This window comes from Ochlerotatus camptorhynchus, unplaced genomic scaffold, assembly GCF_037179485.1.
Source record: "Ochlerotatus camptorhynchus isolate MF236.1 unplaced genomic scaffold, CSIRO-AGI_Acam_v1.1 ptg000503l, whole genome shotgun sequence".
NCBI classification, from domain to species: Eukaryota; Metazoa; Arthropoda; class Insecta; order Diptera; family Culicidae; genus Ochlerotatus; species Ochlerotatus camptorhynchus.
This window is the reverse complement of record NW_027040988.1, coordinates 2,379,286-2,398,013: the sequence shown is the minus strand read 5'-3', so window position 1 is coordinate 2,398,013 and position 18,728 is coordinate 2,379,286. Positions and strand designations below refer to the sequence as shown.

The window sequence follows — 18,728 nt, the reverse complement described above, 5'->3', positions numbered from 1 at the left end:
GATTGACAAAAAACTGACAGTTCTTCATAGTTCGGTCGTATGAAATTCAACATAAAATCTTGTCGCAAAAAATCATACGATATTTCTATGAAATTCGTTTGATTAATAATCTCAGTGTAGAGTTACCTCCATGGTATAAGTTAATTTGCAAGATTTGGCAATACGCAATTTTATGTTTTCTTTGAGACATTGAGACTTTGAGAACCGGCGCCGGTGGTGTAGTGGTAAACGTGACTGCTTTCTAACACCCCAATGGGTCTGGGTTCATCCCAGCCGAGGTCGGTGGGATTTTTCTGAGGCATAAAAATCTCTCGTCACGTCTTCCTTCGGAAGGGAAGTAAAGCCGTTGGTCCCGGCCCATGTGTGTTGAATGGGTGCGATATCCTACGCAGGTGTAGAAGCTGCCTTCCTGCACATTCTATTGACGGCAATCGATGTCCGTCGGTGATTGGCACTAGATTGCGGAACAGAGACCGACGTTAAATAAAGGAATGAAGAATGAAGAAAGAAAGAGACTTTGAGAGACTTTTGAGCGGCTGTTGTCTGCTTCAGCGTCACGGTAAAACCTAGGACAGGACATGTCAGCTCAGATATATAGGCCTTCGTGTAATGTATGTTCGAGTTCACATGAGTTGATACTAAAACCAACAAAAGCTTAAGGCTCAAGACACCGTCACTCAATTCGGATTCTTCTTGTTGTTGAAATTTACACAGGTACACGCTGGATTTAAGTAAAAACTCGGTAAAAACATTCGCATTTTATTGGTTCGCAGTTTCGGTTTTTGGCACATGATTTTGTGGTTTTAATGTTTTTAGTACGGTAACAATTTTTTGGCATTATAATCTCGTTTCGCTCAGTATTGCAATAAAATTCACATTCTACCAATATATTTATATAATGCTTCGATAGAATCACTGGATCGGTACGAAAAAGTAAACATGATAGATCAGTACTATATACAGATTAGTTCCTTTCAACTGGCAGCTGAGCGTTTTTTTTTTAGTTCAAATATATTCGATCGTTATATAAAAATTAAAATAAATGGCACATATTTCTCCCTACTACTTTCGGTAAATGACTCACACTAAATTGTGATGAAGAAATGTTCACAAACAAAACAAAATAATATAAAACTAGATTCGTTTAAATTTGTTGGAAGATATGAGAATGATGCTTCAAATAGGACTAGGGGTAACACAACACTTAGGCACTTTCAAAACTGGCATATCGGGCATTGCTAAAATGGCCCATTCTCTCACACGAAAGCATATTTCAATGACATTTGCCTGGTGCTATTGGATTCGTCTGCAGTAATAACCAAGTGTCTTGCATTTTTCACACAACAGCTGCGGATGGACCTTGGACTGGTCGGACACGTCCAGACCGTCGGGTTTCTCGAGAGGTCGCTGCAAAGAATGGGAATTCTAATGACTATTAAAAGCTGTGCATAAATCCGCAATTACAAACCTGCTTGTGTGGATAGACGTTGATGTGGCATTTGATGCACTCCTGACCATGATTAGCCCACGAATTACCGGACATCCACTTTCGTTTGCACTTTGGACATTTGTACTCGCCGAAGCAGCGCTTCTTTCCTTGGTACGGTGTCTTCCCCTCAGCTTTTGGACGGGCCTGTAAAAATCTTCAGCATAAAATTTCCTTCCATCAAACATCCATCGCAAAGATCAACTAACCTGAGGGCAGTCTCTAATGTAGTGGCCCTTCTTGAAGCACAAGTGACAAAGATAGTTGGCCGGAGGAATTTTGCTATACTTTTGGTTCTGCTGCGCGTTCAGCGGAAGCAATGGATGCTGCTGATGATGATGGTGTTGTTGCAAGTGATGCTGGTGATTCAGCGATCCACTACCATCCGAATAGCCACCGCCACCGTTCCCTATCATTCCATTTAGCCTGTTCCCTCCAATGCCACAATCGCCACCTCGAACGCCATCCCGTCCTCCGAATCCGTTCAGACATCCTAAGCCATTCGAATAACCATTACTGCCACCATTGGGGCTACCCAGCTGCTGAGGGGAGAGATTTTGATTCTGGCCAAGTCCGAATAGCGTTAGGTCGGTAAACTGGTCACACAGGTCGGTGATGCTATCGCCCAGTGGCGATAGGGAATCGTTGGTACCGTTGGAGTAACTCTGGGATGTGGGGAAGGGACTCCATAGTGTTTGGAATAGTTTCGAGTTTGGCTGGAATTTAAGAAAAATATGAAAAAAAAAAATTAGCTTAGCTGCATCACGTTTATGCTATGACTAAGGGAGCATCAATTAAGTAGGGCCACCCACATCGAATCCGGATCTGATGCGCTGCTGGAAAGTGACATACATTAATATATTGTCTAACCACAGAGAAACAGACATAACACTCGCAAGTTGTTCATCGAACAAGCATTTAACGGTAAATTTAAAAGTATCGTAGTTGGTAGTAGCGCCACCTGTGGCGCACAGAGTCAATTCCCTTACGTTTAACGTTTACACACTACCGCCATCTGTTCTGCGTACTACCCACCATAGTGTACTCAACAGATGGCGGTAAGGTTTTAGCGACGATGTTTTACAATGAGAAATATTCAATGTGTTATGTCTGTTTGTCTGTGGTCTAACTGTCAAATTTACGTCAACGCAGTGCAAGCGGATCTAATGTGGTCGGACCTTAAGGGCATCTTTAGCGGTGGTCTGATCTAGATCCAAATTTATGTCACATTTGAACCAGCTAAAATTAAAAGGATCAAGCCAAAATAGATCAAACTGTGTGCGTACGCACCGGTTGGTCTATTTTTGGCCGTTCTATTTCAAACGTCAAAACCCGAGTCAAAACCAACTCACACCCTGATTTTGTGGTCAGCCATTTTTTAATCTCGTACTCATTCGTACACGGTTTTTATCCGGCAATTACCGTGAAATTGACCTCCGATGGCTGCCTCCGGGATTGATGTGCGGCTTTAACAATAAGCCTTGAACTGCACGTCCTCCTGCTCCTCGTGAAATAGTAATAAAAACCTGTATTTATTGAAATTTGTCTAGTATGTTGTTGCGTGTTGGGTTTTCGCCCAAGTCAGAAACTGGACAATTCCCTGGGGGTACCCGGAACATACCATAATGTGGCCAATGTGGATCTGGACACTATATTTGACTTAAACTGATCTTGTTTTTTTTTTTTTTATTTCTGTGAGATTTGACACTTCACAGGGTTTGGACCATATCAGAAACTAGTCACTTCCCTAGGGGTTCCTGAAAGATGCTTGGAAGTAAGAAAGGTGGTCTTGGGCACATTATTTGACTTCCATTGATCTTGGTTTTGAAATCTAATGGGATTTGCTATGTGGCGCATGATGAGTTTTGGATTAAATCAGAAACTGGCCATTTCCTTGGAGGTGCCCGGAACATATCCGATAGGGGTCAACATGATTCTGTGCACTATATTTGACTACCATTGATATTGCTTTTGAAATCTAATGTGATTTGATGTGTCACATGATGTGTCACAAACGCACACAGTTTAATCTATTTTGGCTTGATTCTTTCAATTTTAGCTGGTTCAAATGTGACATAAATTTGGATCTAGATCAGACCACCGCTAAGGATGCCCTTAAAAAATTACATTTTAGAACTAGTCTAAAACAAAATATAGACCACCAGTGCAAGGTCTCGGTCTGGGTCTGTTCCAAAATTTTAGACCAAACCAACCAATTGGATCGCCGTTAAAGATGACCTAAGGTGGGTGAGAGGGGTGGGTTTACAAATGTGTGACAAACAACGCATTAGGTATAAGAAAAACGTGACAAAAGGGGGAAGGGGCGTTGATTTTTTTTGATTTATAATTTTTTTTTATCTTTATAAAGAAAAATTTCATTTACAGATACATTTTGAGAAAAAACGAACACAATTAATCATAGGCGTATCAAAGTGAAACCAAAAATCATAGTTACAAGGTATATAACTTTTTGTGTGTGTTATAGTCATAGTTATAGGTATGGATCCCAACCACTACACCGGACTCGTCCTCACTATATAACCGAAAACTTTAAGAAATTACACATATTTCAAAGACTAGAAATTTATTATGAAACATCCTGGATCTTTTTTTTTTTTAATCGAAATACACAATCAATATCTTAGCCATGTTTCAAAATTGATTAACGGTTTTTTTTATTTGTTTGTGATGAGTTATTAAGCTGAATTCCGTTGCAGCTATACCACAGACAAACATACATATAACGTTGAATATTTTTCTCTGTAAAACAACGTCACTAAAATACTACCGCCATCTATTGAGTACGCTGTGACGGGCAATACGTTCAACAGATGGCAATAGTGTCCAAACGTCAAACGCAATGGAAATGACTATGCGTGCAACAGGTGGTGGTACTACCAACTTAGAAACATTTAAATTTACCGTTAAATGTGTGTTTGATGAACAACTTGCGAGGATTAAGTCGGTTTGTCTGTGGCAATATCATTACGATGAATTTTCAATGACCACTTCATTATACTGAACTCTGCGCAATCCAGGACATTCCATCTGGAGTTCTACAAGGGAGTGGCGATGCGCTTTGTGAATACCATTATTATGTACACATTTGAATTTTCCAAATTTTCGAGATTCCAACAGCCGAGTAGCTGAGATTCAGTAAAACAATTGCCGAGGCTCAGCTAAAAAATAAGATTTTGCTGAGATATCAACTAACAAACAGATATTTTGCAGATATATCAGCAAAAGTAAGTGCCGAGGTAATCGGTTGTTATAGATTTTACCGAGCTAGATTAAGTGTGCAATGATATACACACAGACAAACAGACATAACACATTGAATATTTCTCACTGTAAAACATCGTCGCTAAAACATTACCGCCATCTGTTGAGTACACTGTGGTGGGCACTACACTGAACAGATGGCGGTAGTGTGTAAGCGTCAAACAAAAGGGAATTGACTATGCGCGCCACAGGTGGCGGTACTACCAACTACGATACTTTTAAATTGTCCGTTAAATGCTTGTTCGATGAACAACTTGCGAGTGTTATGTCTGTTTGTCTGTGATATACACGTTGAATTACCAACATACTCAACATTAATTGTGAGTTGTGTTGAATTCAACCCAACTCAAAGTCGCTTTGAGCTTAACTATGAAATCTTAGGAAGAAGTAGCGTATCGTATTTGCCTGCAAATATTTCTGGAAGATGTTGACATCAGTGCTGAGATTTGTCATTGTCATTGACAGACTTTCGAGCGATATTGACAAAACTGTTTTTCACATAGTCACTGACAGACTTGATCCTCAAAAAAACCTTCGTCAAAATCTCATTCATTTTTTCTTTAATGACAAAGATTCACCTGGTAACAAAATGTTTAATTTCGTGCGTTCTGAGTCACATTATTATTATCCAAGCAGACCAGGACGTACATGCTTGTTCACTTTAACGGCTCCATGTAACCAACCGGTGGAAACTAACGATTTTAAATTGGCTCACTACTTGAATAGCCTATTGGTCCCAAGCAAATCAATTAACGTACCCCATTCTAGTCGACATTCTAGTACACGGTAAGAAAGAAGTGCCCAACGGCCAGTTCACTTTTACCTACTTTTGACTAGTTTGTCTCATTTTCTCCTTCTAATGTTATCAAAAAAGAAGGAGCAAAACCACCCAACAGGGGTAGTAAAGTGTGGGAACCCAACGTTAGGTATAATAATATTTACCTACAGTTGGGTACAACTAACTTACTTTTGGTTAAAAAGCTAGTGGAAAATTCCATAAGAACTGCACACAAGTAAATGAAAATTACTTTGACCCGCTTTACCTACTTTTGGGTTCCTGCACTATAGTGCCGAGATGAGTGAAAATAACTTAATTTTGAGTACTTTTTTCTAACCGTGTATAACACAATGTTTGTTTTGATTCACTAGACCGCAAAATACTCAATAATGACTACAAAGTAAGCATTTTCGAGGGAAACTGAGACTACCCATTAAATAAGTAAAATTTTACCCATTTATGAGTAATAACAACTGCAAAAACAAGTAGTAAGTATTCATTTTTGAGTAACAAATACTCATAAATGGGTAACAATTTTACTCATTTTAGTCATTATTGGGTATTTTGTGGTTACAGTGTACGAAAGTTTGACAGATAAAATGAGGGGTTCGTGGATTTTCCTATGTTTCGAGGGGTGCATCGATTAGCTTGGAACCGAAGAGAGTACCAGAGCTGAGCCAAAAATTTGAACACGTTTCTTCGGGACCTGCTGGTCTTAGAGTTACCTCTATGATGTAACTGTGTTGCTCAGGTTATTTAATTTCGATACAAATTTAGTTAATAAAAAAATCTACAAATGTTCGTCACTGACAGCATTGTCATTGACTATTGACATGGTTTGCCTTGACGATGACTGTTAGCTCTAATGAATGACCAAAGCAGAATTGTCAATATTACTGTGTATCGTTGAGATTTTGCAGCACTGGTTGACGGGCTGCATAAGGAATTAATGAAAGTCAAATCGAGAAAAAAAAACATCCTTCCAATATAACCTTCGAATTTAATTCCGTTATTCCGATCAGACTGATGTGCATTTTTAATTTTCTAGATGGAGTTTTAAATACACGAAGCATTCATTTCATTTCACGACACTGTGCTACCAAAGATGAAACAGCTGCAAGAAAAAACTTTCTATTTTGGTGTCTTCTATTATGGTCCCTTTCATCTAATTCATACCGTATAACTATGGGAAATTTCCATACAAACAGACGGACACACATATTTTCTTCATTTTTGCTTCAATGTAAGATGTTGAATGGTTGTAATTATTAACTAAGCGATGAGGAACACATTTTGATGATTCACGAACAACTTTTGATAAGGGCTTAGTTGATCTTTCATGATAATATTTTCAGGTTTTTTTCTGTAACATTTTCTTACGGACAACATATTGTGAATTTTACAACATAGCTTCCATTTAAATGAATGCTTATATTCATTCTTCCTAGTTTATTTCAGTTTTTGTTTTTCCACAGCCGCAGTTTATGTTTTTCCACAGCCGCAGACAGTATATTGACCTTTCTGACGTTTATAACACGCACACTTCCGTAATCCTATTTTCGAAGTTTGTTAAGGCCCAAACGCAATGTGAACGGAAGCGGAACAGAAACGGAAAGTTTGAGAGTTGTCACAAATGACATCAAGAAGTCTAACTCGACAAGTAGGCTTACTCCGATCGGGCTTTTCCGCTGCCGCTGCCGTTCCGCTTCCGCTGTCATTGTGCTTGGGCCTTTATCCTCTCTTTCGCTTCAGTCAAAAATGTTGGTTTGTTATGGTTATCCTCACTTTCGGACGATCAATACTCGTACACATAGAATGGACTATAAGCAAGTCAAACGCACACTCTTTTGCTTGTGGATTTGAGGGCATACATCAAATCCCTTCAAGCCGGCGCCGGTGGTGTAGTGGTAAACGTGGCTGCTTTCTCACCCCAATGGGTCTGGGTTCAATCCTAGCCGAGTTCTGTGGGATTTTTCTGAGGCCTAAAAATCTCTGGTCACGTCTTCCTTCGGAAGGGAAGTAAAGTCGTTGGTCTTGGCCCCATGTGTGTTTGAAAGGGTGCGAAATCCTACGCAGTTGTGGAAGCTGCCTTCCTGCACATTCGATTGCCGTTAATGGTTGGCAATCGATGTCTGTCGGTGATTGGCACTAGATTGCGGAACAGAAACTGACGTTAAATAAAGGAAAGAAGAAGATCAAAAAAAGATCAAATCCCCTCATCCATCAATGTACACTCATAAAATAAATCACATAACCAGTGGAAAATATCCATGTGAATTTCACATAACTTTCATGTGATCCCATATTTGGAAATTGCACCACTAAATCACATGAACGTTATGTGTCCAATGAAATCTATATGATTTCTCATATAGAATTTGTAATGCTATGTGATATTCAGGTAAAAATCATTGTTTTTTTTTTGGAAAAATACTATGTGCGTTCCTAATAGAAACTAAGTGAAAACTTTTTTCAGTGTATGAGCTAGTCAAAGGCACAGAGAACAGACATCCAAGTCAAATTCCTAAAGTGTGTACGAAATTTAACTGCTACTTTGAATAGACATTTGAAACTAGCAATATCGTGGTGGCGCTAGTGTCGCTACCCATTAGACTGATGCAAAATTTGAAATTTTCGCTCCGCAGTGCTCAAACGGTTCCAAATTGGGCCCTGATTAGCCTCCCAAAATTTGAACTCATTTAGTGAGAAACTGACTTGGCACAAACCATTTCAAGTTTATATGGGAATTACTATGGAGAAACCATAATTTAGGTTCATATCTATCTCAAAATTCACCAGTTCACTCTACTTTAAAAAATGATAACTAAGCTTGTTGAAAATTTTCTCAGCTACAACTTTGTGAAAGACCACTTTTCGATCAAATATAAGGAATAAAAGTTATTATTGATTCAAGTCACTGATGTCTTATGATTATGCTCAATCAACTGTTCAGCAGGCAACATTGGTGTTTATGGCGCGTAGAATAGAGGACAAAAATCATGGCTACTATGTCACACTGCAGAATACAGTGTTGCCCACAATACAGTTGCTTAATCTTGCCATAAGATTATCAATCTCTTAAATAATTAATAACTATTTAATTTGACGTTTGGTTGAAAAACGATTTTCTGCAAAGTTGTAGCTGATAAAAATTCCCATAAGAATAGCAATAGAACTTGTTAAAAGTACAATATGTAAAAAGGCTAGAAGACAATGAACAAAAAGTTTCGTTTTCCCATAGTAGTTTCCATATAAACTTCAAATGGTTTGTGCCAAGTCAGTTTCGCACTAAATGAGTTCAAGTTTTGGGAGGCTAATCAGGGCCCAATTTGGAACCGTTTGAGCACTGTGGAGCGAAAATTTCAAATTTTGCATCAGTCTACTACCCATCGACGTCGACGGCCGGCAGACGTCATCTTAACATAAATGTCAAAAATGTTGTGAGCAAAACCGAGGGGTACGACCAACAATCAATACGAAACTAACGATTTTAAATTGGCTCACCACTTTAGTAGCCTATTGGTCCCAAGCAAACGATTAACGTACCCTATTCTAGTTGAAATTCTATTACAACACTATGTTTGTTTTGATTCGCTATGAAAGTTTGACAGATAACATCAGGGGTGTGTGGATTCATGCAGAACATGCAGGGGTGAGTGAAATAGCTTGGGACTGCTTGGGACCGTTGTTCTGGTACTGAGTGAGCCAAAAATAATAATGATTTTCTTCGGGACCCAGTGGTCTTAGAGTTACCTCTATGGTACGACTCTATCTACGCTGCAGGAAAGATTGTGTTGTGCTGTGGCTAGCTGCTCGCATGCTGAGTAGATAGAAAAAAGATTGATGTCGATTCTGAAGATTTCCTGCAAAAAGATGATGCGCGATGCAAATACACAGCAAAAAAAATGTAATATCGATCAATGTAATTCCGAGGGGGACGACTCTATCTACGATGCAAGAAATATTGTGTTTCGCTGTGGCTAGCTGCGCGTACGCTGAGTAGATTGAAAGAAGATTTATCACGATTTTGAAGATTTCCTGCAAAAAGATGATTCGCGATTCAAGTAGATGCGAGAAATGTAAGAAGATTTTTCGAAGATTTATTCGCTAGTGTGAGATTTGTTGAGCATCTAGAATTGAGATTTAGATGTGTCGCCCCCCTCGTGTAATTCAAGCTGATGTATGAAATAATGATGTAATAGCAAAAACGACACATCTAAATCTCAATTCTAGATTCTCAACAAATCTCACACTAGCGAATCGATTTACGAAAAATCTTCTTTCATTTCTCTCATCTACTTGCATCGCGCATCATCTTTTTGCAGGAAATCTTCAGAATCGCCATCAATCTTCTTTCTATCTACTCAGCATGCGTGCAGCTAGCCACAGCAAAACATATTTTTTCCTGCATTGTAGATAGAGTCGCCCCCCTCGAGCAAAAATCAGATACAATATTACATCAATGGATGTAATTTTGTTTGCAAAATCGATTTTTCGAAGATTGATTCGCTAGTGTGAGATTTGAGCATCTAAAATTGAGATTAGTTAGTGTTGAATAAATAATGAGTAGAATCAAGTGAGCGTGAAGCGTGATAGTTCGCATGTAAACAGAATCTCATTGGTTAGAGAATTTTGATAGGTTAGCAGCAGCAGAAACAGCAGCAACAGAAACAGCAGCAGCAGAAACAGCAGCAGCAGCAGCAGCAGCAGCAGCAGCAGCAGCAGCAGCAGCAGCAATAGAAGCAGCCGCACCCGTGAGAGCTGCATCGCTAATTCGTGTTGCCGTGGCCGAGACTGGAAACCTCGGTCCGGTCACGACAATGGCGCAGTTGGTACGATAGTGTAAGTATAGTGGAATGACTAAAGAACTGAAGAATTATTTTGAAAAAATTGCCATGACCTGATGGATGGTAGATAGAATTACCATGACCTGATGGATGGTAGATAGAATTACCATGACCTGATGGATGGTAGAAAGAATTACCATGACCTGATGGATGGTAGAAAGAATTACCATGACCTGATGGATGGTAGATAGAATTACCATGACCTGATGGATGGTAGAAAGAATTACCATGACCTGATGGATGGTAGATAGAATTACCATGACCTGATGGATGGTAGAAAGAATTACCATGACCTGATGGATGGTAGAAAGAATTACCACGACCTGATGGCTGGTAGATAGAATTACCATGACCTGATGGATGGTAGAAAGAATTACCATGACCTGATGGATGGTAGAAAGAATTACCATGACCTGATGGATGGTAGAAAGAATTACCACGACCTGATGGCTGGTAGATAGAATTACCATGACCTGATGGATGGTAGAAATAATTACCATGACCTGATGGATGGTAGAAAGAATTACCATGACCTGATGGATGGTAGAAAGAATTACCATGACCTGATGGATGGTAGAAAGAATTACCATGACCTGATGGATGGTAGAAAGAATTACCACGACCTGATGGCTGGTAGATAGAATTACCATGACCTGATGGATGGTAGAAAGAATTACCATGACCTGATGGATGGTAGAAAGAATTACCATGACCTGATGGATGGTATAAAGAGTTTCCATCACCTGATGGATGGACTGAAGAAATTTAGAATTAGTTAGAATTGCCATGACTTGATGACTGAGGAAATTTTTAAATAGTTAGAATTGCCATGACCTGATGGATGAAATATCTCTGAGATGGTAGATGAAAGTCCCCTCAGAGGGTAGATAAAATTCCCCCAAATGGGTGGATATAATGCCCCCTTTCCTCAATTAAGGAGAGTAGAAGAGGGGAAGAATGTAGTAGATAGAGTTAGTGTTGAATAAATAATGAGTAGAATCAAGTGAGCGTGAAGCGTGATAGTTCACATGTAAACAGAATCTCATTGGCTAGAGAATTTTGATAGGTTAGCAGGTATAAATATGAAGTACCTAAGCACCAAACCAATCCCACCAAGGTGGTCGACCGTGTACTAAGTCTAGGACTAATTCTGTAAAACAAATTTTGAATTTTGCCCATACCTAAAGATGAAGAAAGCAATTAAATCACTTAGTAAAATGTATATGGTAATCATCCAAGTTAAACTGAAATAAAGATCATTTAAACATTTAAAAAAAAAAAACTCGTTGAAGTCATTCTTATAAGAAATTTTGGAGGTGACGGACCACCAGCAGCAGCAGAAACAGCAGCAACAGAAACAGCAGCAGCAGAAACAGCAGCAGCAGCAGCAATAGAAGCAGCCGCACCATCGCTAATTCGTGTTGCCGTGGCCGAGGCTGGAAACCTCGGTCCGGTCACGACAATTTAGATGTGTCCCCCCTCTCGAGCAATACATTGTTTGTTTAAAACTGATCAAAACATGAGCCGAGTTTTATCGGTGCACAAATAAACAAGGTGTTACCAAGCAAAAATCTTTTCACAATTTTCCTAAGGATACTGAATTGTAAGTATTAGCTGAATCTCGGTAAATTTTTAACTGAGAACCAGCAAAACAAAATACCGAGCTGCTCGGTGGTGTCCATCTCGGAAAAAATCTAAGTGTGTACGCAACAGCTGGGTGGCATCCCTATCTTGTTTGCCTTGCCTTGAAAAGAGCTAACATCGCTGCGGGCCCGCGAATCGTGGGCCCCACTGACAGCTCATAATTTGTAAACAAATAGAAGATTCAAGCCAGAATTTCAAAAAAAGCGTGACTGATATTATGGATATTCTTAATATTTTTGCCTACATTTTGTGAAAAATAAACTTAGGACTCATAAAATATTATTTTCTGATTTTCTACCACGAAGTCAACCATTTATATGGCATAAAAGGGAAAATAATTTCAGTTGATAAAAATAAGACAATTCAGTCACGCCATTTTTACAGTTCACACTGGAATTGTTACGTTTCAGATGTTGGTTTCAATAACATGGCGGCATGTCACCCAGCTGGTACGCAATAGTTAAAATTCAGAATTTTTTCTGTGTAGTTCCTATAAGAATGCATAAACGGTATATGTGACCATTTATGTATTTCATTTGACACATGATCTTCATTAACTTTTTTGCAAGGCGACTGCTTATTTATTGACTTATACATTTCATGCAATAGAAATTTGCCGAAAGGTATAAGGGGATTTCTATCCGTGTGGATAGCTCATTTCAGAAGTTTCACATTAGACGTCGCGAGTATTTACTAACTTTAACTTGGTAGCTGAACTAGACAGCAGATTGCTATTGCTGGCAAAGTTATTCAGATGGACAAGACCTACACAGTTCGAAAAAGTAGTGTAAATTTCTGTTCAATATGATGCACATAAATGGAGCGTCACATATCATATAAGTTTACAATATACATCATGTATAGTTCTGACACATTTCATGCAATGTAGCAAATATTGTATACAAAAGCCCATCTTTGTAAACAACATTTTTTTGCAAGTTGCTCGGTTGTGTGAAATGAAATACAAGTCTACGAGTTTGAATGTTTACATCACAATTAAAATTCAGAATTTTTATCTGTGTATTGGATGGTGCACAGTTTAGTTCAGAATTCGGTCACCAGGTATGTAAGGGTACCTATGAAATAATCATTCTTTAATTTGATTTTTTTTATAAATTCTTCTTTAACTAACCATGTTTGTATTACTTCATGCGTGAAGTCAACGAATTATACACATACTTAGAAATAACTAATTTTACACTTGACGGAATCCATCTTTGACATAAAAAATGAACGTAAACAAAAATCCCATGTAATATATGTTGAGCTATATTTTGCGTCTGTTATTACTCAAATTTATATCAAAATTGACGCTCGTATATGTCACTCTCATGACACCTAAATTTGCATGATTTTTTTTAAATGTGTAGTTGGAGATGCTTAAGGTGATTCCTTGTAGAGTCCACAAATGGCTGCCACGAAGGCTTTACATGCACTTCCACTTCGAATTTTCAATTACACAAATCTCGTAAATCGGTGCCCCATTTCACCTGAAATTGCTAATTCATGTATGCGGCAGTGCAGCAAACGTGGAGTAACAATTTGAATGTTGCACGTGTCGCAGATGTTGATATTTGTGCATTTAAAGTTTCGAAGTGGTTTCGAGAATAAGGATGTAACAGCAATTCACCTTAACGTCAAATATCAGACTTAAAGTGGTCATTTTATAAGATAGATGAGGGGATGAAAGTATAGAGTTGATGGTTCTGTTAGAGTATGGCTCCCCAACAGGGGAGTTTGGTTAAGTGGATGATCACCCCGATTCGTACCTTCCTCAAAATTGACCTTTGCTCGCTTTCTACTCTCTACACGCAAACCAAAAATCTATTACAATGAATGTTAGTTCCGTTTCCTATCATCCTCTGTTCATGAACATCGCAACGAATGTTAGAAATTGACCATGCAGGCGATGTAATGGTTTTTTGTCTTTTTCTATTTCGTGTTCCATCTACGCTTTCGACTATACTAGTAAGCTTGTAGAACGACGCACATTGTAGAACATTGTAGAACGACGCACACACTTGTCTCGAATCTCTCCATCAGAAAAAGCATACGAAGTCGAGCATGCGAGAAAATGAGCGCTTCATGTATGCTTTTAGGCTATCCATATTCAGAAGCATAGAGAGAGCAGTGGAGAAAGCACAGGTCTGATAATCGCAACGTCCGTGGTTCGAGTCCAGTCGGCAACTTTTTTCTATTTTTTTCGACATAATTAATTTCACTCACTAATACACTCAACATTTTTCGGTCTCCAATTTTCTTACATCGGAGCGCAGCTAGGTATATCGCATCCTCGGTTCATGCGGTCTCCACTAACATCCTCTGATGATGAATCACACATAATTGTAAGCGAATCTTACATCCCCCGGTTGGGTGTATATACAATTTTCACACTGCCGTATCCTTACGGAACTATCAACTCTATACTTTCATCTCCTCATCTATCGTATAAAATGGCCACTTTAAGTCTGATATTTGACGTTAAGCATATCCAACTATGTAAGTTCTTCTTATTTTTCAAAGTAATTACGTCCCAACTGGAATTTTACGTTTGTATTTAGCTTTTATTTTATTTGCCGTCATAACTTGTGAAATGAGGACTTCATAAATGTAACGTATTTGTCAGTATACGAAATACAACATTCATGACATACATCAGTGGCTAAAAGGTGGGCAATGAAAATTAAAAGTTATCAACATGGTGCCATAATCCATAATGTTTGCAACTTTAAATGAGCCCTATGACTTTTGTAAACTGAGACATTTCAGTTCTGTTGTGAGCTTAAAATATGATCATATGAAAAAAAAAATATTTTACATTTATTTTTATTTGAACACAGATAACAAACAAACTCAAACATGGTGTCTGGAGCACTTTGAAGTATTTTCAACCGGTTTGTTATATGAAACACATTTAAATTAGAGAATTGCTAATAAATAAACAATATTCAGTTACCGAAAGATGAGTGTACACGTTCGGAAATTAATTTTTATTGGGATTGGAACTGAAATAGAAAGTTTTAAAGGAACTTTGAATATTGAATTAAAACTTTGATGATTTTGGAACTATTTTTTATCAAGTGAATGAATTGAGCTACAAAAACAATAGTCCTACGTCAATAATGCGATCGTGCTTCAGACACAACCCATCACTAGTTTTTTTTTTTTTTTCATTACAGTGAAGATGATCAAGACCCGATTTGGAACCTTTTAAGCCTTGCGAAGGTTTTCATTTTTAATTTGCAATAAAGGGCGAACACGAAATTATTGCGACACCGAAAATTTCATGCCAATTTTCTTATAATGTTTAGAATCAAACCAAAATTTTAGGGTAGTTTTATACATATATTTACTTCAAAAATCAAAAGAAAAGTTAATCGATGGAGCCTTGAGTGTAAAATTGAACGCATTTTCGCTTGATGCCCTCCATCAAAGTCTTTACAGTGTCATCCGGTACCAGTTTCTCAGTTTTTTTTTCCCCTTTTCTTAACATGTCCTTCTCGTCTTTGACTGTTTTCTTGCTCTTCCGAAGTTCCCGCTTCATTATTGCCCAGTACTGCTCCACCGGGCGCAGCTCCGGACAATTTGGCGGATTCATGTCCTTTGGAACAAAATGGACAGAATTGGCCTCAAACCACTCCAGGACACTTTTAGAATAGTGGCATGATGCCAAATCTGGCCAAAATAGCGGAGCTTCGTCGTGCTGCTGCAAGAACGGCAAAAGGCGCTTCTCGAGGCACTCAGATTTGTAGATCTCGCCATTTACTGTGCCCTTTTGAAAAAGTGTGCAAAATTTATTTGATTTTTACCCAATGGTAAAAAAGTTATGCCCTGTTGAATGTGTCGCAATAATTTCATGTTCGCCCTTTAGTCTAAATAATGAGCAATTCAGTAGAGAACTACTTCCGCCTAATAGCCAATTTTGGGCCTATCAATCATAAAACATCAAATAAATCCATGATTTCGGCGTTGAAAAGTCAATTATGCGTTTGGTACGCTACTTTAGTTCAAAAGCTACCGAACGAAGTCAATAAGAACGCGTGATATGAATGTTTGCTCCCATTATTCTCAACAACAAAAGAAGCGCTCCAACCGAATTAATTTGTATCTTCTTCCGATAGACCGAAGGAAATTCAATTGCGTTTCAATGTTTTAGGTTGAATTTAGAATTCGTAGGCCAACTTTGAGGTTTTATATTATTATAAAAGAAGCAGTGTTATACTTTTAACAACATCTCAAAAATGTGTTACTATTTATCAAATCTTACGGTACCTTCGGAAAGGTACATAAATTTAGATGGCATCTACAGTAAAAACAACATTCCATTTTGAGAAAAAAAAAATCCACTCAAAAAATACAGCTAAAGGGCGGGTTGTGCAGGCCTAAAATCAGATCTAAGCCTAAGTAGTTTTATGCAGGCTAGTAGTGAACCGAGGACTTAATAAGGACCCGATAAATTCCATCACGGTACACAGAAATTAAAAATTTTAATTAATGAATCCGATGTTTATATTCAACTGATAAATGTTCAAGAACTAACGTTGTGAAGAAATTCGGATTCCTGATAAAACCACACATTCAAGTGAACCGTGATAAAAACTGTCCAGTGCAGCCTCAATTTGACTCGAAATTCAATAACATCCTGATTCAGGCGAATATGAAAATTTAATCAAAAATGCATTTTTATGATTTTCTTTTAAAAACACTGCTTCATAAAATGGCTGAACCCAATTAGGTCAAAACGTATAATGCACCACGTAAACTCCATTAGCGCTATCAAGCGCACTAATTGAGGGAATGATGTACATCGTACATATTATAAAATGTCTTCATAACGTTTATTTCTTTAAATGTACCCATACAGTCCACTCTTGTACTTCACTTACTTGAATAGATTCGCTCGAATGATCTACGTTGGGCAAATAGTACCACTGTAGTGATGATGAATACAGCCCATTCGTACCATTCTGCCGAGATTGGACGCCTTCCAAACCCATGGTCAGCAACAAATTCCAACGATCGTAGTCCAAACTTAACTCGGTCAGCACAATTCACCACGCGCAATTCTTCTGCACGAGACCACGTTGCTCCTCTCGAAATGCCGCCTCGTGTGACGCATTCACGTTGACACACTCAAACAAATACCTTAGCTAGCTGCTCTAACTTCACCAATATCGAAATTGCGTCGTGACTCTCACTCAAACTGTCTTCCGGATACTCCCGAAAAGCCGATTCGGTGTGATGTTTTATTTTTGTTACATTTCATCAACGCGACACAATTTTCCCGTTGTTTTTCCTTTTGGTTTGTTTTCTACTTCACTGGCATTTACATGGGCACTTTTGCGGTGGTTCTCGAAATGGGTTTCAATTTATTTTGATCTTGCTTACTTTTTCGGTGTGTTGTCTTTCTCTCTCTCCCTTCGCGTAATACTATTTCGGCATTCGGAGTAAGGCCGGTACTTTCAAACAACAAATTTTTGCTGGTGTAAATTTGATACCCGAAATGATCAGCGGTCGCTGCACACCTTGTTCTCTCTAGAGTAACGATCCACGGTGGGCCATTAATTTTCCGAGCGTTTTCCCAATGTGTTATTCTTTACACATTCTCGCTAGCTCCCCGCTGACTAGACTTCGAAACACGCGTCTCCTCCGAGCGCCTGTATGGGTGAGTGTTGTTAAACTAAAAATATCCGATCACTATTTTTAGCCAAAATGGCCTAAGTGAAGTTGATCTTTGCGCTGCTCACTGATGTTCTTGCTCCACCCGTCGTCGTAGCAAAACTTCACCTTCCCGTTCTGATTCTCGAAAATGTGACTAAAATTTCGTATTTTCTAATGATTGTACCCCATCCAAGTAGAACATGGGTTCGCAATTTTAAACATGCGCCATCAAGCAATTTGATGACATGTTTATTCGAAAGTAAATTTTCTTTTCCCGAATGTTTTGCTGCAAAGCTCACCGACGGCAGCGGTGAGTGGTAGAATCGTGAAATTCCTCACGCTACCGTGTTGCGTTGCAAAATTATCACAGATTTCACTACACAGAGACACGATCGACACAAAGATGGCTGACACCTCAGTAGGCAAGAGCCGATCGTGACACGCCGTGCACCGGTGTTTCTTCGCTACAACCAGCAGGCCATGTGGATTCCCTTTTTCCTCCTAATGCGATGACCATGTGTCGACTCCAGAGTGTTCTATGATTTTAAGAATAGAAAAAACATGCTTTACAACTCAGTTTTCATAGATCTTCATTGCATCATTGAGATAGTACCTGTATCGTTGCACTCCAAGTCTGAAAAACGGGTATGTTGACCCAAAAAGTGACACTTTTCTAACGGAATTGGGAAATCGCGCACGAAATGTGAAACTTACTACGCAACGACTCGACGATGACTGGCCGATCGTCTGTTCTAAGGGATATTATTTTTCCCGAAGAGAGCGAGCGTGAGCGGAAGGGAAAAAGCCACCGGATTTTCCACGATCGTACTCTCATGCTCATGTCAGAATTTTCACGAAAATCGAGAGAAAAGCCAGTGATGTCAGCAATTTCAAATGATTGCAACCACTAATTTTCAAATGACTTTAGATTATTTGGCAACTTTCTTTCAAGCAAAAAAGAGACTTCTAGAGAATGTACAAAGTGCATTATGAAATCATTCATCGAAAGAGAGCGCGAGAACCGCTTTCA

At 38.7% G+C, this 18,728-nt stretch overlaps 1 protein-coding gene across 2 annotated transcripts; it reads right to left on the bottom strand.

The window, feature by feature from the left end:
* Positions 1-726: 726 nt before the first annotated feature.
* On the bottom strand, positions 727-18,434 carry LOC135712758 (zinc finger CCHC domain-containing protein 24-like). Of its 2 annotated transcripts, none has more exons than XM_065235814.1 (5): positions 18,312-18,434; positions 16,924-18,234; positions 1,696-2,202; positions 1,469-1,633; positions 727-1,425 (listed from the first exon to the last, which is right to left on the bottom strand). In XM_065235814.1, the coding sequence occupies exons 2-5, from the start codon at positions 17,032-17,034 to the stop codon at positions 1,294-1,296; spliced, it is 915 nt and encodes a 304-aa protein (XP_065091886.1). In that variant the 5' UTR covers positions 17,035-18,234; positions 18,312-18,434; the 3' UTR covers positions 727-1,293. The 2 variants fall into 2 exon arrangements, with proteins under 2 accessions (XP_065091886.1, XP_065091887.1); XM_065235815.1 differs by having other exon boundaries at positions 727-1,407.
* Between the last annotated feature and the right edge of the window lie 294 nt (positions 18,435-18,728).

Bases quoted from the DNA above. Each gene is read 5' to 3' on its own strand.
- LOC135712758 (XM_065235814.1), bottom strand. From the start codon at position 17,034: ATGGGTTTGGAAGGCGTCCAATCTCGGCAGAATGGTACGAATGGGCTG. The intron at 2,203-16,923 runs GTAAGTGAAGTA...CTTAAATTCCAG, and splicing joins ATTCGAGCGAATCTATTCAA to CCAAACTCGAAACTATTCCA. The intron at 1,634-1,695 runs GTTAGTTGATCT...AGATTTTTACAG, and splicing joins ACATTAGAGACTGCCCTCAG to GCCCGTCCAAAAGCTGAGGG.